At 43.1% G+C, this 21949-nt stretch overlaps 1 protein-coding gene across 1 annotated transcript in view; it reads right to left on the bottom strand.

Annotated features, from left to right (window-relative positions):
• Positions 1 to 21949, bottom strand: part of LOC119464912 (cytochrome P450 4V2-like) — a 240576-nt gene that overhangs the window by 20401 nt on the left and 198226 nt on the right. The window contains exon 9 of the mRNA XM_049655595.1: positions 10392 to 10458. Coding sequence (XP_049511552.1) covers positions 10392 to 10458 — 67 coding nt within the window. The remainder of the gene's footprint in view (positions 1 to 10391; positions 10459 to 21949) is intronic.

Genomic DNA, 21949 nt, shown 5'->3' with positions numbered 1-21949 from the left:
ACCTCGGATGATTTGATGTAGCATCATGTAAAGCATTGCTGAGCTTGTATTTGGTGTATGTGCGATTTAATGAAAATGTGTATCTACACATATATGAAATCTTTTATTAGATTCCACCTGAATGGAGCTGGAAGGACAGGAAAACTACAACAAAGGTAATCCAAAGTTTTTTTTGAACACTCCCTTACAAGCTTCTGTCAATAAGCTCACTTTAAAAAGAAATTTTCATTACTGGAAGTAAACATACTTTTGGCTTTAGTGATTTTGCACCTAATTGATCAAATGCTTTTTTTTCTATTTTTCTTGAATGCGCAGACTGTTGGCTACAGTTTCAAGAGGAAGCTAATATGTTGCCCATGCAAACAAGCCTTCCGGCTTCAACAGACTGTGGTGAAGGCTCCGCAGACAGGCCAAGTGAACCGCATGACAACGCAGCACACCAGCAGTGCTCTGGCACCAGAACCAGCTGCTACTCTCATGAGCTCCACAGCTCAGGTAGCTTACCTGTGTAAACACTGCGAATTTTCGTCATATTACTTCAGTCGTTTTGCTAAGCATGTCAAAGAATATCATCCTGGTATTAAGGAATACAGTTGTGCCATTTGTAAGGTAACTTTTGCTGCACTTAGCCGCTACAAGACACGCTATGATGAATGCCATGGACCTGCACAGATATCAGAGGAAATTCATGGTCATACTGAATTAAGTGGCCTAGAATCTGGGGAAAGCTATGCAGAGAGCTTAAATGTGGATCCTTCATTAGAACCGGATGTTCTCGCACTTAGTGATGAGGACAGGATGTCAGAATTGTGCAGGCTGCTTGAGGGCAAACACAGATGTTCAAAAACAGTCGTGGATACTGTTGTGAAAGGTGTTTCAAATTTGTTTTGTGCGAAAGGCCTGCACTCTGATGTTTTTAATTTAAACAGTGACAAAGCACGAAAACGTTTGTATGAAGCGAATTGCATCTACGTCATACCCAATGAGATTGTTCTTTGAAATGGTAGTCGGGCATACTATGTACCATTGAAGTCCCTCTTGCAAAATTTATTCCGACGTCCTGAAGGAGCAGCTTACCTCCAGCGACGCTGTTCCTTTTCTGAAGATGGTTTTCTCAGAGATATTTGTGATGGCGTCAGGTTTAAGAGTCGTGCTGAGTTTAAGCAGGAGAATGCTTTAGGGGTCATGCTTTACTGTGATGACGTAGAAATTGCTAACCCTTTGGGAATGAAGAGGGGGACATGTGGAAAGCTTACTCTGTTTTATGTTACATTTGCAAACTTTCCAGTTTCCAAAAGGTCGCAGCTGAATTATATCTTCCTTCTTGCTGTTGCAAACTCAAGAGACCTGAAGACATCAGCCACTAAAACTGAACTACTTCAGGATTTTGTCGAAGCCATGAATGAGCTGGCAGGCAGAGGAATTTCGGTCCAAGTGAAGGAAGGAGAGATACGGGCAAAAGGCGGCCTGGTAGCATTTCTCGGTGACAGTCTCGCAAGCAGTGCTATAGCTAGCTTTAAAGAATCTTTTTCACCAAATGTGCGGTATGCATGCCGATGCTGTAAGGCACGCACTTGTGATTTTCCGAATATATTTTTACACTCAGATTGTCCTTTGAGGACAGACAGGGAAATTGAAGCCAAGGTGCAGCAGTTGCTCAGCACAGAAAACAAGGCTGAGCGGAAAGAGGTGTCAGCTTCTTCAGGTACTAAAGGCCCATCTGTGCTTGGTCTAGTTACAAGGTTCTCTTTAACTTGAGACGTGCTCTTTGACCCTATGCATATTCTTCTAGAAGGAATAATACCCAAAGAAATTTCTTTGTTTATGCGTCACCAAATACACACCCTTCGTTCATTTAGTCGAAAACAACTAAATTATTCCTTAAAGGCATTCAAGTTTCACCATTTAATCAGTACCAGTGAGTACCCACGCATGTTCGATGCGTCATTACAGCTTGTGTCATCAGCAAGTGCAACAGCCATTCTTGTAGTGCACCTCCCGCTTATTTTGAACAACATTGTTTCTGTTAATGTCTTGGGGCAAACATACGAATGCTTGATTCTTACTTGTCAAATTATGCAGCTGATATTTTCTCCAGTTTTGAGCGTTGATGCATTGGGTACGCTCGAGTCGCTGATTATCAACCACCAAAAATTGTTCCTCAGCTGTTATGGGGAGCAAGCTTTCACGCGAAAGCTACACATGTTGATTCACATGGTGGACCAGATCAAGGAGTATGGACCAGGCCACCATCATTGGACTATGAGATATGAGGGGAAAAATGCACTGCCTAAGTCCAAAAAGCTCTTCAATTTCAAAAATGTTCCGTTTTCAGTAAGCGAATTTTTCCAGATTAATTTGTCCCATTCAATGTGGCATGGGAACGGAGAAGCAAAAATTAGCTTTCTTGATGGCACAAATGAAGACCAAAGCGGCATACCTTACCCTTTGTCGCCTGCCTTCGTTCAAGCAGGCTTACCAGTTTCTTCACTAGATTCTGTTGGCCAATCAGTGCAATCAGTAATGTGTGACAATGTTGTTATTAAGGTGAATGACATTATGATGACTAAGACTGTATCTGGTGATGCCGGCTTTTTGAAATCACTGTTATTGTCCAGTTTTTGAAACAGGTATTTTTTGTATGCCCTGTTATGGTCATGGAAGCTTTTGACACAAATTTGAACTGTTTTGTTTTGAGGGCGACAAACCATGAGTCAGTTGTGTCTAAAAAGAAATTCTTGCTGTCTTGGCCTCTCTATGTATACAAGCACGACTGTGTTTTTTATTGTTTGCCTAGGTATTATTCTTCCTTGCCGTAACAGTAGACCTGCCATTTTTTAGCCAGGGTAACACTTTGTACTTAGCTGTCGTTTGGCTCTTCCATCACCTGCTGTAGCTTGCAAGTACCCATGATTTTCTTAAGTGCATTCATATAAGTTACTAGCATAAAATGTGTTTACCTTTCTAATCATTCTAGAAAATGTCGCACCACATTTTAGCTGTGATTATCTCGTTTAGTTTAAGTAACACATTTTTAGCCTAAATAAAATTTGAAATTTCAGCAGTGGCAAGCTTTTCCTATAGCATTCATTTAATAAGGGATATTGGAATGACTACTCGTGAAAATATTTCTGTTGTCAAACGTCCCTTTTAACATTTTCTTAGGTGTTTTGTCTAAATGAAATAAAATTTATTACTGTGAACTTTTATTTCTTTTAATACTTGGTGTCATTCATTGTGTACATTATTCCATCCCTAGAAAGCCACCAAGCAGACTTGTCGGAAGTGGGATAAAAACTTTCTTCCCTCTTTCTCTGCTTACTTAAATCCACTGCTCCTATGGCCAAGAAATGCTTTCTATGGCACGCCGCCGCATTACAGCACAGCTAAGAGATGAGGTCATTGAATTCCTTGAGTGAGTAAAATTTTCATGGTCATGTCCTGTGAGGCATATTCATAATTAGGACTCTCCTTGAGCATTACGCAAATTCTCTTTCAGAAAGAACAACTTGATTAAACGTTCTAACTCTGCTGTCAGAAGGTGGAACTACTGTACCTTTGCAGAAGCTCTAAGTGACGCCTATCCACGAATGGAATGGGAAACAAAAGGAACTGCAGCAGTTCAGCAGCTTGGATGGGTGAGCTTGGTTAAATCATTCCTTATGGTTGGAATGAAAAAGCTTTGGTGGCCATTTGATTGAAACATCTGCTTGATCACAAAAGCTTGCATGAAGCATAGGAGAGAATCAATTTAATGTTGCGGCGGCTGTATCTCGTTCACCATAAGTTGGCCATAGTTTTGCTACAGTGAGCACCAAGTATATTACAAACCCCATTTCGGGCTTGTAACCATAGGAAATATACTTTGTTTTGTGGTATTTGTAGAAATCTGGCAGATTTGCGGCCTTTTTAGGTTCGTATTTATTACTTGTCCACTTGCAGAGGGAGTTTATGCATTCAGTCAGCAGCACAAGAAAGACAAGAAAATTGCGAATGAAATCGCATTTGACGCTGACCTCAAACACTTCTGAACAATCAATTCATATCTCGTGCGATGAAGCACAGCGTGAGTTGAAGGTGAGGGTCGCAGTTTTTAGTCAGCCTTACAGACCATTTTTATTTGATGCGACAAAAGGTTTCCCATTTTATATTAACACTCAGCACTGCAGATATGTCGCTGTTCCACACGTATATTTGCTTATCTTGCATGTCATTAATTAAATAATGTGACCTAATGAACAGGCAGTTGTTACATAGCCCTTATCTAATATGGCTTATTGGTGCACAGGCGATTTCAGAAAATGTGACAGACCCAGAAAGAATTGATCTCTCCAGAATGAACGTGTTGCTGCATGCAACCATTGAAGTATGGAAGAAAAATCCAGTCGAGGAACTCCCTGTATACTTTTTGAATGCAGCTGTGGTAAGCGTATTTACATAAACGAGTAACATTTTGCATGAATGCCTTCACATTTTTTCAATCTGTTTTGCCTGTTGAAGTGGCTATTGAACGAAAATTTTTACGTTGAATTCTTATTAGGCTTTCCAAAAACAGCGCGCCGCACGCTTGTCTGCATTTTGTTTGCAATGCAGACAAGTATTTGCAGACAGGTTTGAGAGCAGACATTCTTAGTACATAGTACTTTTGCAAGCACAGTGCATAAAAACTACAAGGAAGGAAACAGCACATGAACAGACTAAATCCTAATGATTCACACTATTTTGCAGTAACCAAGAAAGTAAGAAAATGAATTGAAAGGAACATGTTTTTGTAAAAATATAGATTTTGTTGGAAAGAAAAGGGTGCCTGAGACATTTCATTACAAAGAATAAAAGCCTCATCATTACAAAAGCACTTTGAAAAGTTCAAATGTGCCCAAAACAAACCAGCGTGATTCAAAAAAACGTACTGAGTGTTTGTTTAGACTATACTTTTAGGAAAAAGGCTATGGGCTTAGCGAATGTGGCATTTGAATGATTGCGTATACTGTCTTTTTAGCTTGGCATGGAGGCTGAAGTTAGGTTTGGGGCATCACAGCACGCTATGGAAAGTGAGCTTCATAACATCCGGGAAAAACTCAACATGGACAGCTTTGTTGATATTGACTGCAATCTGCGTCCTAAAAAAGCAGAATTTGCTTTAATATCTGTGGTGAGTACCTAGGAGGAGACATAAGCGACGTTAATTCGTTGCATTCAGGTGCCTAATCCTTTCCGTAAATAAAGTTTCTAATCATTAAAACACATTAAAGTTACTTTGACACATTAAAAGGACTTTGACACCGATAAGTTTCATACTGATATTAGCTTAAATATTTTAAAACATCTTAAGGTAAACAGCCCTTTGCAGTACATTAAGTGTTATGGCATATGCAGCTTTCAAGAAATGCAATAAATTTGACCTAAATAACGAATGCATAACAAGTAACCCCCTTAGTCCTCCTTTCTTGCACATTTTTTTGCGTGACCGAATATATTTTATTATTTAAAGGGGTAAACGTTTAGAAAGGGCTCAAAACAGTGTGCTTGTTTATATTAATGAGGAAATGCTAAAAAATTTGCATGATAATGATGTACATAGAGGTGAACAAAATAAACTTTTCTTTAGGGCCCACATGATGCCAGCAAGCTCCTTCCAGGGCCATGTCTTGTCATGGAACCTGGAGCCGAAAGAATCTTATGCAAGCAACAGACAGTTCATCTTGTGCCGGGATGTTCTGTCGAGCATGCACTAATCCTATGCTTGACTATCTATTTCGTACTAGATGTCTCCTATCCAAATGCATTTGGACAGACCTTAGGGTTGCTGCAAAGCATACTGTTAAAGAGTGAAACATTTCAGGAGTGCTTCATGTCCCAAAAGCTGAAGGGTTTGTTGAAGCAGCTGAAAAGCTACCTTTCAAAGACAAGGCAGAAGGCTAGCCAGGCTGCAAACTGAATAGGTAGCTAGCTGACTGCTTCAGACAAGCTCTCTTAATGTTTTTTTATGTTGCTTGTGTGATATGAGCAGTCAGTGCATGCTGCTCATTTGTATTGGCAATTGACAAATCTGTATACGTAAAAACTCATTGAACTGAATACTATATGCCAATACTTGTTTTACTTGTTGTTTATTGTGGTTTTCCTGTTTATTCCAACTGTCTTGACGTTCTTGCTACACAGACTTCTGTATAGTTGTGTACTAGTGTTCATTCTTTAAGCTGGCCTTGTATTATATAAATAGTTGTTTGCACATAACCGTGCTGCAGAAAGCGTTCTGTGGAATAAAGTGTTCAGAAGTGTTTTCCATCCCTGTTTACTTATTCAGTACTGTCAGCCAGAATATCAGGCTTCGTTAGTACTGTACCTCTGTAAGTAGCATTTCATAAGGTTGAGTGCATTCAGAAATAGAATTCAGCCTTCAGATCATGCCCACGTAAAGCATTGGCGTCAGCTATCGCGATTGTAGTCTCACAGATTGTGTAGCATTGCAATTTCATTTAATATGACATGCATCTACAATAAATCTTAGGCATGACACCCAAATGGAAATGCTGCAGTCTTTACTGCGGCCATTCTCAAGACTTCACAAATTCTTTCATTCATTATATGGAGCACTCACTGATAGCATGGCTGTTTCCACATGCACCTAAAAATTTATGTTGCCCTTTTTAGGCGCAGTGAATAAATGGGTGACTTACTGATTGGTCATCTCATGCCACCAGCTTCTGTAGACCACATTTGGTGTCATTCATATGTCTGGTATAACTAAACTGATATGACATTTAAATTAGACAAGTCAGCGTTGACTACTATAAATTTGTTGTATAGCTGAACTGACAACTTAAAGATCATTTTTATTATAATATAAAAGCATTGCTTTATAAAACAGTTGTTGCTTTACTGCAACGCTGCCCAGATATGTTTTCATGAAACAATTACAGGTAAAATTACAGAAAATGTGTGCGAAACATTGTTCCAAATAGTATGTGGAACAGTGCTATGCATATCATTAATGGAATTACTGGAGCTATGATCCAGCTAATAAACAAGTGGAACGCTGCTGCGCATAGAACCCAATAAAAATAACCAAAACACTGTTCCATATATTTTATCTGGGGCGCAAGTTACACTTAAGTAAGCGGAACTTTTTTGCAAGAAAGTTCCGCTTACTAGCTGGAACTTATCTGGAACCAGATTAAGAGTGTATTGAAGGACGCTGGCAACACTTTGCTGGGAGAAAGTTAAGAGAGCATTATTGTGTCGTTGGTTTCAACCAGTTAAGTTGCTTGGGTTATGTCAGCAGAGCCTACCAGAGAAGGGAGCCCCCATTCCTTGCTTAGAATACTCTGCCGTCTACAGCAAAGTCTTGTTCATGCCTGTGCAGGGCGCGCTGCGAGCTATCGGAGCGCCCGTTCCGCGCCGCTCCAGCCTGTCAGCGAGCGGACGTATTCGCTTCGTACCAACTTTCGGCAATGCCTTGTAGCTCTCTGTAATCCTGGCATTTGACACAGATGCAGAGTTCTTCACGTTAATTTCCACTGTTCACCTTGAATAAGTTTATCGGTGCCGTCACCTTAACTGTGCCTCGTTGATTTGGTCTCTCGTACACCTCTGGGCTTATCCGCTTTCCCGACTGTCAAACGTTCCGGTCCTGTCAGCCGAAACGTTTGACAGCAAAAAAGAACGTCGTTCGCTGAACGTCGTCTTTATGCTATTATGCTATACCAACGCAGCCAGTGTGCTTTTTTCGCCACCACATCTTGATATATTTAGGGCAATTTGGCATTTTGGAGTGGATGTTACTTTCACGACAAATCGCAAAATGCAGGTAGCTAATCGAAAACATCCACAAATAAAATTTTTATTTAAACAAATTGGGGCGCTTATGATCAGATTATTAAAGTATAAAATCAAGCAATAGAGGGAATTCGCCTAGTTAGCAGAAATCGTAAGACAAGGACTATTAACGCTCGATATATCCACCTCCAAAAGTGGCTAGAAATGCCCTCTCCTTACAGGTAAATATTCGTTTCACAAGTAACGTCCACCTCTTCCATAAATATATCTTAAAAGGCGTAATAGAGGAGACGAAAGGAAGGCAAATAGGTATGGTATATGGCAGAAATTAGCTCTGTAGTTTGAGTATTAATGCACACTTACAGTTAATGGATTTTTAAACAGGATTTTCAGGGTCATTGCTGTTTTCGAATGAGTTAATGAATATAACAAAAGTGTATGACGGTTATTCTTGTCAATACGGCTGCTTAAAGGTGCAGAAAAATATTAAATACGCAAACTCGTGTTTTCGTTGTACTGCTTTCAAACATTCGGCCATAACGTTTTTTTGTTTTTTTATGCAGCCACGATCTTGCTATCGCTTACAAAGCCAGACATTCACAGTGGGGCCGAACCAGCCCCAGCCGCCAGCTTCTTGGTGCTTCAGTGCGACCGCGACAGACGCTCCGATTGCTCGCAGCGCCACCACCACAAGAATCACGTAGGAGCCGTCGCGGCGCGCGGAGACGGCCGACTAGCAAAACTATTGTAGGGACCATGGTTACTCTTTCAAGTCAACCGACAACGTGTAAAACAACCACCGTGTTTTATTAAGCGCTTCTTCTGCACCCTCTCCCAATCCGTCAGCTTGCCTTCGTATCGCCCTGGCTAACGGCGTTCTTTGTTCGGCCATTCAGGCCTACCCAACGGCTGCATCTGCGCCACCACAACTGTCACTTGCTATGCATATCTAAAATTGGTAGGTAAGCCAATATTACAGTATATTATTAGGGTTCTCTTATGCTCGCTAGTATTTTTAACAGTGGAGCTGTTTAAGCCGGCCCTAATGTGTGCCGCCTGCTACTGCATTGCCTAGCAACCATCTCACGGAGCGTCGCGCGCTATGCTCAGGAGGGAGAAAGAAAAAAATGAGAGCGAGAAAGAGTGCGCGCGTCGCGCGCTATGCTCGGGAGAGAGTAAGAAAAAATTAGAGCCAGATAGAGAGAGAGAGAGAAACAAATTGTAGCAGCACCAACGAGGCAATGCGCAGAGGTGCTGCCGACGCCATCCGCGCTTCTACGTTTCCCCGCATTAGCGCCGAGCGCTCGCGGTGTCCGTGATTTATTCCGTGACTGCAGCAGGCGCCTCTAGCGGTGGCTCGGCCGAGCTCCCACCGCTGCGCGCTACTGCGCATGCGCCGTGACGTCATCCCGGCGTGTCGTCTGTTGCGCGCCGCCCGTACACTGTGCATAGCTTTCGCCCCACTTCCCCTGCGTGTGATCGGACTGTAAGTGCTTCGCGAGATCTTCCCTGATGCCACGGACCCCGAGTAAATGCCTATATACTTCGTCTAACTTGGCATCGCTTCCCTTCGTATAGCCAGGACCTGCTAGGAACCGATCAGCTCCTGTATGTCTATAGCCTTGCGCCACTAATGCAAGCTACCCCCAGTTTTTTTCTAGCCTTTGACTGGTTCGGGCTTTCATTTACCCCTATAAACGAGGAGTCGAAAATGTCATGGCATTACTCCTTTAATTTAAAGGTGAAGCAAGGCTTAGAGCTCAGTTACCCTTCGCACTGATTACGGTGATTGTTTCGTGCTGTGTTCGTGCGTTTATTGTATCACATGTGCAACGTCATCAAAGGAATCATTTGTTGGCTGGTATGGATTTCATCATATTAACTGATGAAATCTCTACCAGCTCTTATGACCTCCTGCAATAGGATGACAGTATGTATTAAGAAAGAAGCCAGCATTCTGAAAGAGCATATTTGGCAACATAAAAGAAATAAAGGTCCAGAAATACACGAAGGAGTTCTTCCACTGAAAATATTCACAGTAAGTAAGCAATCTGTTTTATCTTCACTCCCGTGTTGTGAACGTAGTCCGTTATGGAATATATGAGTTTTGGACAGCGGAGGTACCTTTTAAGCCCTAGAAATTGATGTCTTCGAAACTTTACTGTAAGCAAATCTTTATTTACACCAAAAGAATGCAAAACCTATGATGTATCTCCTTTCCCGCCGACAGGGGTCGTCGAGTGAAGTGTGACGCAAGTAAATCGCAATTCTGAACACGGCGTCTGCAAATGTAAAATTAACTTCGCTCTTTGTGTCCGCTTTCCCTTGCGCGGTTATAGAGACACAAAACACGCTCTACGCGTGGACGAGGAGTAGTGCTTCTCAGCCTGTGATGCTAAACCTCCGAGAACGACTGCGGAAGAGCTACTATGCAACCTTCTTATCTTGTGACGTATTAGCGACTTAAGCCAATACGATTTAAACCTGGAGCGTCTACAAGAACTGCCACGCTATGACTTTTTTAAAATAATATAATGGGATAATATTGGATAATATTATTTCAAAAAGATATCATTGCAAAACCATGTATGTTGAACAATTTATGACCTTACCAATGGTGGTGTCTTCTCCGAGCTCTCTTGCAATGAGTGGAATAGGAGGATAAAGTCGAAGGGCCTCCTGTAAGAGAAAATTACATCAATGTATTGAGTACCCACAATTAAAACGTGTTTACTTTATAATCTCAAGTCCATTAAAAAAGGAAAACACTCATGTAGATTCAACGCACATGTTGGAATCTATGTGAAGCCAAGATTTCTAGATGTGGTTAATGAAATGCTATAAGTTTGCCCATTTCAATCCTGCCTCTTTGGCGCAAAGGAAACGTGCATGTGCTCTCGTGCTACACTATGTGACAACTCTTATATTGCCTTGTACTTCTTTATTTCTTTGTATTTATTTTAAATGCGCCGCCCAATTCTTGGCCAATCCGCTTTTGTTGATATGTGCCATAGTATGGAAATCCTCATTGTCCTCAGCACGCGTCGATTCTCTCACACGGTATAAGCTGGCGTTGGCAAGGATACGCGCGATGGTGGCTAAATTTAACAAAGACCAAGAAGATGCACTGAACGGCCGCGCTTCTTCAAGTTTTCCGCAACAATGGAGTCCTAGCCAAGGTGCTGCTCCCTTCCAGTAATGCCTATCGCAGCGTACTTGCACGTCTTCCTATTCGTAAGCTATTCACATAGTCGGTATTTGTTCGTGCTTTCGTCGCGGGCCGCCCGTACTGAGCCCTAGAATTTCGAGGTGCCATGCTATAGAGGTTACGGGAAAAAGTCGCAGTTTCGCCCGAAAGGCGAAGTATCGATTGCGATAGCAAATTAATGGAGAGCTATATACGAAGTAAGGATAGTAGCCTTATCGGCCGTATAAACTTGTAAGCATAGGCAAACTAACTAAATTAACAAGCATGGTGTAACGCGCGCGCAAGCAAACGTGATAGCATCTCACTCGATGACCACGTAATCTCGCCTTCAAGACACTGGAGTGAGCATGATGATGATGATGATTAGTGGGGTTTTATGGCGCAAGGGCCAGATATGGCCAAAGAGCGCCATACACATGGTAATGAGTTTTCAATGAATTGTTGATGAAATAGAGGAATGTACTGTAAATAGTCGATGTTGAATGGCTGTAAATAGGCCTAGAATTAGCCGCTGTGAGTTGCGTAAGATATATAACTATTAAAATGATGACAGTGACTAGAGATGTGGGCAATGACCATGGATGGTTTGTTCTGAAGTGATGATGTCATAAAACGTGTACGTGAAAGTAGCACGGTGCCTCAACAGGGCCCTTGAACGCAAGGGCTGAGAGGCACGTGCTCTACAATATTGCTGTCGCAGCAGCACCCTCTGAACAGAGGATGTGCTACGAATGTAGAGGGCTGATGACTCGCAATGTACCGGCATCTTTAATAAACTTTAAAACTAAGCTGTAGTCAAATAACGATTCGGTGCCCAGAAACATTGCTAGGTGTAGAGGAATGTGTGGTTTGTAGCTGGAGCGAGCGAATTGACCTTCGCCCTGCCGCTCGCATCAACGCGAAATTACTCGCGAGAAGACAGCGCAGGGCAGATTCTGCCCCCTGCCGAAAGTGGCTTTCAAGATACAGGCGCCCGGGTGGGCGCACTCGGCGTAGTACGCCCCCCCCCCCTCCCTCTCTACCCTCCCTCGGCAGCGTTGTGTGCGACTGGAAGATGGTACGCCTCCTTCCCGGTCGCCTCCCTTCCGTGCTTGTCCTTGCTTACTAAGGTGTCCTGGCAAGCAAAAGTCACGTTACGAATCAATTTGATAATTAGTAGCTCACCTAGGCTCGCATCGCATCATACAGATCACCGTGAACGCCACGTGACTGCGAACTCGCTATAAACTTGCCATGCCTATCTTCAAAAGCGATGTATGCATCGACTCTGTCGAAGTTACTGCGTGCAGCTCTATGGCAACACCGGCAGCCATAATGTTACCATTTATGTATGAGCAGGTAATTCAGCACAGCGCTGTACGCGATGCAGTTTTCAAACAGATGCAGAAGTTGTTGCCACAGTAGGAGCAAGCTTTACCTCGTTTTTAGCTTTGATTTCAGCATTTAAATTCGCACAAGTACCGAACTCATATAGGCAAATTTTGGGGGATTTGAGAGAAGTACTTACATATGCCTAATGTGAACCAGACAGGCGTATTTATTTACTTTTTCTATGTCCTGGCACACTTAAGAAAAATACCCAGAGATAGGGTTATAAAAAATCAAGTGTTACATTTTTTAAACTATTGCGCCGAAATTCATTGAGACGCCTACCTTTTCATTTTTCTTCATTTAAATAAAGAAATTATTTTGCCTCGTTGCTTCCTCTATTTTGTTTATTTGAATCCGACCTCCGAATTACCCCTATAAAGTCAAAATGCACAATGTCCAAATGATTACTACGGGAGAGCACAAAAATGCCTTGATCAAGGTGGCAGGAGATTCCTAAAATTTCCATAAAACAGTCATGAAAGTCACAGAAGTGATTTCACTAAAGCCTGAACACCGCTACTAATGACTGAGTATCGAGAGATGAAGTAAACATGAAGAATTCGTCGGCCCATCGACTCCGTGACGATGGTTAACCAGCGAAGCTGAAGCATGCGGCCCCGGTGTTTATCACTGGGTTAATCCCGAGGGTTCATTAAAGTATTTCTCAATTATGAGGTTACACACACGTTCGGCTGCGACGGCGAGAGCGACGTCACTGACGGTATACCCGCAGACCGCCGTTGGCGTTTGCGTTGGATGTCTCGAGTTTGCTCGGCGGCATGGTTTGCAGCATTCACCTGCCGTTACCACTTGCTATTCTTGGATTTTTAAATCGCCTCAAAATTAAATGTGTCCGCTACGTAAGACAATGAATGGCTCATACCCCCCTAAATGCGGCCTCCCCATTACGACGACAGAAGAGAAATTCTACGCTGGAATGACGAGCAGCAACGCAGTCCGCTGTGGAAGAAGACGACGACAACGATCGCGGGAGCCCGATCGCGTGCCGAGAGCCAGCTGCGGTCCAATGCTGATGATGATAGCCTTCTGTACACAGGCAATTTTGCCGCGCCATATACGACTTCGCCTCGACATATAAACCTTCGCTTTAAACATTGACAGCCACTTTAGCATACTCCAAAGAGGGTGAAATCCTGCGCGCTCATGTGGAATTCATAAAATTACTTGCCATTCTCATTCGAATGCGTTGTTACTTCTTATTACTTGTTTTTTTTTCCGACCAAAGTTCGTGGGTTTGAGTAATCTAATTGACGCCACCCTAATTAAATACAAAGGTCGTGGGTTCGAGCACCTTAACTAACTATATTAATTAGGTGTGCCCCAATTAACTTTATTAATTAGGGGGCCTTAATACACTTTGTCAATTAACGCTGAAGGGGGTGAGTTTGAATCCCACATAAGTTCGAGGCTTCGACTCCCACCGATGGTCGTGGGTTCGAGTGCCTGAATTAACTATCTTAGTTAACACAATGACGACGGTGACCCGCGCGCCATTAAAATTGTTGTGTGAGCATTTGTATATAGGTAAGACACGATGCCGGGTCAGTGAAGTAAGTGAATTACTACACTGAATAGACACTCAACATACACGGTTTTCACTCAAGGGCGTTGAAGGTTGACTGAACAATGCGACATATAAGGCTTTCGCCTTAAAATGTGTAAACAACCGTTCGAATGAAACTAAGGGGACTAGCGGGCTGAATATTTACACAGAGCTCGGATATAATCTTTAAATGATCATAGTGTTTTTTCTAAATATCGATCTGAGAATCAGTAGCTAAATTAAAGCACCATACAGAACCAAGTGTCAGGCTGAACCGGCTGTCATCGGAAGAGGGCATCAGGGATCCGAAAAGCACTTGAAGAAGCGGAACGTCTATCGCCTGATGTCGCAGCGCAAGGGCACACGGGGTGCGCGACGTCTGACGTCATTCTCCGATGCAGGCTGCGCTCTTCTGGAGATATTTCTCTCCCCGCCCAATGTCTCCCACAAATAACGTCGTATCGAAAAACTTCAAGGCACCAAGAGCACTGCTGGGGATCTGGGAGACGGAACAGCGTTGGGTAATTGTGACCTTACTGCTGACGTTTTCCTTTGTATATTATCACTGAAAATTACACACATTTGCTGTGGATTGCTTGGAGTTCTCGCGAACGTTTTGCTTCGCGAATGTTATTTTATGACCAAATTTCAACTTGCGTGCATCTTTCTTTTATTGCGATAGCAATTATATGGACACTTCCACCGGATTTCTGCCGTCGGCGTCGCCGTCGCCGTGAGGTTCCGTATAGATAAAATCTTCGTATGCCCGAGCGGAAGCGTGCGGGGACGCACGCTATCACGGAGAGCGAACGCCCTCAATCTCCCACGCGCAAGCAAGGAAGCGGGAAACGAGCGCCGGAGGGAGCGGGGGGGGGGGGGGGCGCACTTCTACTCTGCCAACAACCGCGCTCGTCGCTCACACCCTCTCTTATCTCCACACGGCTCTGACCTTCATGCGCTGTGCATTCGCCGCTCAGTTTCCGATGAAGCGATAGACCGCACGTACCTTCGCCCGCTGCGGCGTATATGCGCTTGCTGCCAGCGTTTTGACAGTCGTTGTCTGCAGTCATTCAGTGTGCTCTATTCATGTTTGTTTGTGCGCGCTCACACCACAGTTAGTAATAGTCGGGCCACATTTTCCAACGCACGCTACACATGCAATGCTGCCCGGATCGGCAGTGCAGCGCTACAGGTGTGTCCCTTCGCACGCGCTGCCCACGGGCAGCGCTTCTCATCAACACTACCGTTTCACACGCGCCTTCTCGTGGTCATCGAGTCTCTCTTCATGTCGGTCTACTTACGCCGCAGCACACCTGCTTACTTAATCAGCTCATGTTTACTACAATTCATATTGCTACCAAAGCCGCTAACCTTACTTCGTATGACATTGCTGTGTTGCTATCGCATTCATTGCTTCGCCCTTAGGGCGAAACTGTGAAATTTTTAAAATTTTAAATACCCTCAGTGGGGGGGGGGGCATATGACATTAAAGAGGGGAGTGGTTACAGAGTAGTAAAGAAAAACAAATCAAACGAGCCAGTGCAGTGAGTTCTGTTAATACCATGATTCTCCTGATTATACAATGTTAGCTAATGTTTCGCGAAAAAGTTTGTTATCGGTGATGGCTACGATACTTGAGGGAAGGTGGTTCCATTCCTGAGATGTACGGGGGATGAAAGACTGAAAGAAAAACTTCGTGTGACATGAATCAATTCCCACCTTACTGCGATGATCGACGCGGTTTGAAATGTACTGAGGCCGCATTATCAAGTCGTCGTGAAGCGTGGTGTGATGGAAAATTTTATGAACTCTAACTTTATGAAATCTAACTGGTTGTACTATTTATATGGCATAAAAATTGAAATAAAAGCCACTGTGTTATCACGTTTATCAATTTATTATCACGACTGTGCCGTTTATCTTCGCATTGCATGTAAAGTTCCATGCCACTTTATTTTTATTAGTTTTTGGAAGAAGGCGATGTACGATAGTATTACAAGCGATAGCAAGCGTAGCTTCTTGGCTTGCTGCGGTAGTTTCATCATAGTGCAGGCTTAATTGTGCTTCTTGGACGAGACACCATCTGAGGCGATGACAGACGGCACGTCATCGCTTGCGTCGAGCATGCCTCTTCGCATTCTGTCCCCCAGTGATATAGTGTAAGGCTCGCCACGTCGACATGGAGATGTCTGGTTCCTGTTTCTCCAACAGCGGCCCAATGGACTAGGGCAACGATTACACGGTCGTGGAGGGCAAGCGACTGAAGAGGAAATACCGCATGGCAACCAAGGATGTGAGTGAGCAGCGCCCCAACGTACCGCCTACACCGACTTACAGGATTGCTTTTGTACCTCCCGACGTGTCTAAGAATTTAAATTCCGTACACAGACATATTCTCAACACCTACCTTGGTAATGTGGCGCCCAAAGGCATTAAGGGAGTGCGTTTCAACACCAGGAAAAACGTAGTCACCGTGGAAGTTGCGACGCAAGGCGCATTAGAAAAATTGAAAACCGTGCGTATACTAGGACACATACTAGGTCCGGTCGTTCACTGTGCACAGTGGTCACACTAGGGCAGGCGTTATTTCCGATGTCGATATGGACATCAGTGACGAAGGGTTCCAAAGGCTTCAACAGTGAATTAAGGTCCTCGACTTTCATCGCTTCGGTCGCTCGGCGAGCGTCAAGCTTCTTTTCGAGGGAGACACGCTACCTGACCATGTCAAAGTGGGCTTATGTGAGACACCCGGTGCGTCCGTATGTGCCCCGACCAATGCAATGTCACAAGTGCCTAAAACTAGGCCATGTCAGCGCTGTCTGCACAGGACAGACGGCATGCCTCCGCTGTGGCGGCAGCCATGACATATCTTCATGCACACTAAAAGAAATGAAGTGCTTGAATTGAGATGGACCCCACGAGGCCAATTCCAATGTTTGCCTTAAACAGGAAAAGGAGATAAAAATACTGAACCAAATGTGCAATACAAGTGTTTCCCACAAAGACTGTCAGCACGAGCAAGGACAATGCATCGAAAAATCACCGTTGGACTCTGTCATCAAAGCGATGCTGCGACAAATAATCGAAGCGCTGCAGCTGCTACGTTCTTGGTTAAATACGCCAGCTGGCGCTAACAGCTGCAAGCATTATGCAAGCTATAGACAGTCCTCTAGCTACGCTTCAGTAACTTCTACCTCTGCCCGCGAAGTTGACTGTGCGGTTCGGTGAAGTGTGCCGTACGCATAGCACAGTAACCGTATGCTGTGCAGCCCTCGTCATCGTGTTCGCCATACCACAATCCTGTTGACATCCCATCTCTGCTATTCCCCCAACCTCCTTCGCCAGCGTGGAATAGCAGGCTGGAATCAATTCACTCAGGCCAACCTCTCCACCTTTCTGCCATAAAAACGTCTCGCTTGTGAATTCGCACTGCAGGCTCGCGCTGTCAATGCAGTTATCAGCGGATTTTAATAACGTGCATTTTAGTGACGCAAGCGGTGACCTCGTTTCAGTACTTCGTGAGCCAAACGGTAGCTACGACGGTACATTATGTATTCGGCAAGCGACGTGCGTCTAATAAATAAAAGAAAATTTGCACACACCTTGAGTCGCCTCGGGTGATCAATGCCTTTTCCTAGCTTGGAAGCGTATAGGATACTTTCCGAAACCATTTATTTTCGTTTTTTCTATACAGTACTGATGCACGCCGTACGACAACTGCGGAATCTTTATGCTAATACCAGAGTAGCATAAATTATTGCGCTACCTGTTGTGATTCAACCTGCACATTCATTGACGCAAAGTGTGACGCAATAACATGTGTAAAAATAAAAAGAAATAGCACCAATGAGACAAACACGTACAGCTTCTAAAGCGGGGTTGTGGGTGTAAGTATTTTCGTGCAGAGCGTTGAACATGATTGCCCGTAGTGTAAGTTTCTATCTTTCTGCCTACACTTTCCTCATAGCCATTTTTTATTATTTTTTTATTTACAGATACTGCAATCCCCAAAGGGATTTTAGCAGGGTGGAAATACAATATATCAGCGTACAAATGCAGGCAACAAAACAAAGCAATACGGAGTACTTTGCCTATACAAACAACATCGGTTTGAATAAACAAGGCAAAAAGAAATGAATGAGGTCACATTTGATCTTGTAGCCTAATCAACAGATGTTGGCAGCAAATAAAGACAACGAAGGCTGAGTAACTTCTATATTAGTCAAATTATTCCATTCTATCACAGTCCGTAGGAAAAAAGGAATATTTAAAACAATTATTTTTTACGCGGAATGGTGTCACTGTTAGTTGATGCCTTTGTCTTGTGGCATACCCGGAAGAAAATGTAATTATATCAGAGATGTTAATGTTGTAGTGTCCATTTACAAGCTGATAGAAGAATTTTAGTCGGGAAACTCAATTGCGCTCTGTTAGTGCAGGCAAGTTGGCTTGTTTAGGAGTTCTGTTACCGAGGTACGGGAGAAGTTATTATAAATGAAGCGAACTGCCTTTCTCTGCACCCGTTCGAGCTCTTTGATGTTAGATTGCGTAAACGGATCCCAGATAATAGTTGCATAATCTAGTACAGGGCGTATAATTGTTTTATACGCTAAAAAGCGAACGGGACACGTGGACAGCTTTAATGCTCTCTTAAGAAAAAACAATTTACGATAGGCATTAGTGGTTAGCTTATCGATGTGCGGATTCCATTTGAGGTTGTTAGTTATCCACAGGCAAAGGTACTTGTATTCTGTTACTTCAGATAGAAAAATATTGTTAGCCGAGTAATTGAAACTCAGCTTTTTCTTTTTGTGAGTAATGCACATAAAACAGTTTTCTCATAGTTCACTGACATCTGCCAATCTTCACACCAGGCAACTACCTTCTGAAACGCATCATTTAGTAATACTTGATCCGAGGGGTTGTCTATTGCTGAATATAAAGCACAGTCGTCTGCATATAATTTGATTTTAACAGGAAGATCATTTACAAGATCGTTTATATACAACAGGAAGCGGAGCGGCCCAAGAACCGAGCCCTGGGGAACGCCAGAGTCAACGGATAGATGATTAGAGTCGTGATTCTTAATAGTAACGAATTGTTTACGTGCACTGATGTAATCTGAAATCCAGTTAATCAGCCTATGATTTTTAAGAATTTTGTTTAATTTATGGAGTAGTTTATGATGAGAGACTTTATCAAAAGCTTTGGAAAAATCCATAAATATGGCGTCTGTCTGTTTAGCGTTGTTTATATTATTTGCGAAAGTCATGCACTCTTTATACCAATTGGGTTATTGTTGAATAGCCTTTTGGGAATCCATGCTGATGGGTTGTTAAAAAGTTATGTTTCTCAAGGAATTCCGAAATGTGTTTGTGAATGATGTGTTCCAAGAGTTTGCATGCAGTTGAAGTTAATGAAATAGGGCGGTAGTTCTGAATGTGCTGCTTATTGCCGGTTTTGTGGAGTGGCTTAACTCTGGCGGTCTTCCAGTCGCTCGGCACTTGGCCAAATTGCAAGGATTTCACAAACAAAACATGTAAATATTTGGACACCCATTCCGCATAGCGTTTAAGAAAACCATTCGGAATGTCATCTGGGCCAGAAGATTTTCTAATATCTAGATTAAGTATCATACTAAAAATGCCCTGTTCAGTTATCTTAGCATCAGGTATAGGAGGCAGGACTGCGTCGTAGTACGGTAAAATGTCATGATCTCGAGTGAAGACAGATTTAAAGTGTGCATTAAATAGGTTTGCAATTTCCTTGTTATCATGAGTCAACTTGCCATTCACGTCAAACACATCACACTCTTCTGATTTAGGACTAATGCTCTTCCAAAATTTCTCAGGAACCGATGCGATGTAACTTGGCAATAAGTCGCCATAATAGCGCTGCCTATCGCTATTGACTTGGTTCTTAAGCTTTGAAGTTAATTCACTGACTTCGTTACCATTGCAATGCAAATTTTTCTTCTTCGTTGTTTTCTTTAATGGTTTTAGCCGTCTTTTCAACTGGAGCGCTTTACGAGAAATCCAGGGGTTTTTATGTTTCTTCTTTTTTGCTGTCGTCCTCAGCATCTCCTGGTCAGCATAACGTCAGGTGTACGTAAATCTGCTGTTTTGAATCTATTACTGAATCTGTTTTTATTTCTGTTAGGTTTAAAATTAACGGGCCACGGCTGCAGCAGCATGACAGTCAGCAAAATTCAGCATAATTTCTCTAAATTCAAGATATATAACATTCATATTGTTTCAGCTGTTGTCTAAAGAGAGCATTTTTGCGTTTCACGTTAGCAAGAGAAGGATGATGTTGTTGGCTGTAGGCGGCCTTGCTGGAAATTGGTTTTGTAATTGAAATTTAATATTCTGTGACATGTCGATACAACAGAGTTCATAGCTATATCAAGAAAATTTTAACTTTCACAAAATCCTATTACCAGTGCTTATTGAAATAATATTCCACGAAATGAATATTTCTTTAACCTTTCCACCGTCCGATCCGTGGCCGATCCCCCAGAGTGGGGTCTCCAAGAAGGAACAACAACATTTCCTCCACCCCAGCAACCTAAAATGTATGTTGTTTCGCGCTTCTTAATTCAAAGCGCACATCGACGCGGAAAAGAAGGCAAACCGTAGCTGGTGAGCACGCGATGCCTACCAGGCCTGGACACCGCCACGACACAATGCTCCGGAATTAATCTAGGTATTATAAAAGCCTTAGACTGTGTCTGCCATGGTAAGCTACTCATGAAGCTTTCTAGCATTGCTCTACCCAATAATATAATAAATTTGATCCGCTCCTACCTCCCCAATCGGAAACAGTTTGTCCAGGTCGAAGGTTGCATCTCTCAAGTTCTGCCTGTAACATCGGGAGTTCCCCAGGGTAGTGTCCTTTGTCCTACCTTGTTTCTTATCTTCATCAATGACATCGTTTTATCATTCGACACCTCCGCGAGAAACTTAAAAATTTTTTGTAGATGACTGCATTCTACCCAAGCCAGTTGAAAGTGGAAAGGACCAAGAGTGTTTGCACAACCTAACTTGTCTCTCTGACTCGCTTCGATGGAATTAAACATTAGCAAATTAGTTTTTCTGCGAATGTCAAATAAAATGAGTGCATTCACATCTAGGTATACGCTAAATCATAATCCCTTCATCGAAGTCGACAATTTTAAATACTTGGGAGTCAAGATTACCGATCGACTATCATGGAGTAGCCATATCAACGATGTTTGTTCATTTGCTTCTGAAAACTGGGATTTCTCGGACAAAAACTAAAGAGCAGGCCATCGAAGATCAAACTTCTTGCATACAATACTTTTATTCGACCCCGTCTAGAGTACGCATGGGTGGCCTGGGACCCGTATTTTAAAAAGGATGTTTGTAAGCTAGAAATGGTTCAAAGGAGTGCGGTAAGATTAATCTATAACCCCTATCAAAATCTTGATTCGCCTTCATCACTGATGACTAGTAACGACATCCCACTTTTGGAACAGCGCAGAGCTATCGCTAGGCTCTAGTTTCTTTTCTTGCTCCACATTCGGCAGTTTAAAAAATTGTGTGGTTTAGCTTTGGTCAACCGTGGTTGATAGCGAAAGCTTAAATTAAATTATGGGGTTTTACGTGCCAAAACCAGTTCTGATTATGAGGCACGCCGTAGTGGGGGACTCCGGAAATTTGGACCACCTGGGGTTCTTTAACGTGCACCTAAATCTAAGTACACGGGTGTTTTCGCATTTCGCCCCCATCGAAATGCGGCCGCCGTGGCCGGGATTCGATCCCGCGACCTCGTGCTCAGCAGCCCAACACCATAGCCACTGAGCAACCACGGCGGGTAGCGAAAGCTTCACTCCCCTGGCTAGGCCCATTGTCGAGCTGTGGTCGAGGTGTGGTTTCGCATTGATATACAGACATGTTTGCAATGAATACAGTGTTTATTCATCATTTTTATGCCTATGAAGACACTGCGGTGATCAGTGAAGTAGTGAGACTTGGTTGCAACTCGCAGCCGTACCCAACTCTACT

The sequence above is a fragment of the Dermacentor silvarum genome, chromosome 9 (genome assembly GCF_013339745.2).
Source record: "Dermacentor silvarum isolate Dsil-2018 chromosome 9, BIME_Dsil_1.4, whole genome shotgun sequence".
NCBI classification, from domain to species: domain Eukaryota; kingdom Metazoa; phylum Arthropoda; class Arachnida; order Ixodida; family Ixodidae; genus Dermacentor; species Dermacentor silvarum.
Note: the sequence above shows the minus strand (reverse complement) of the source record. Positions and strands in the feature narration are given on the sequence as shown.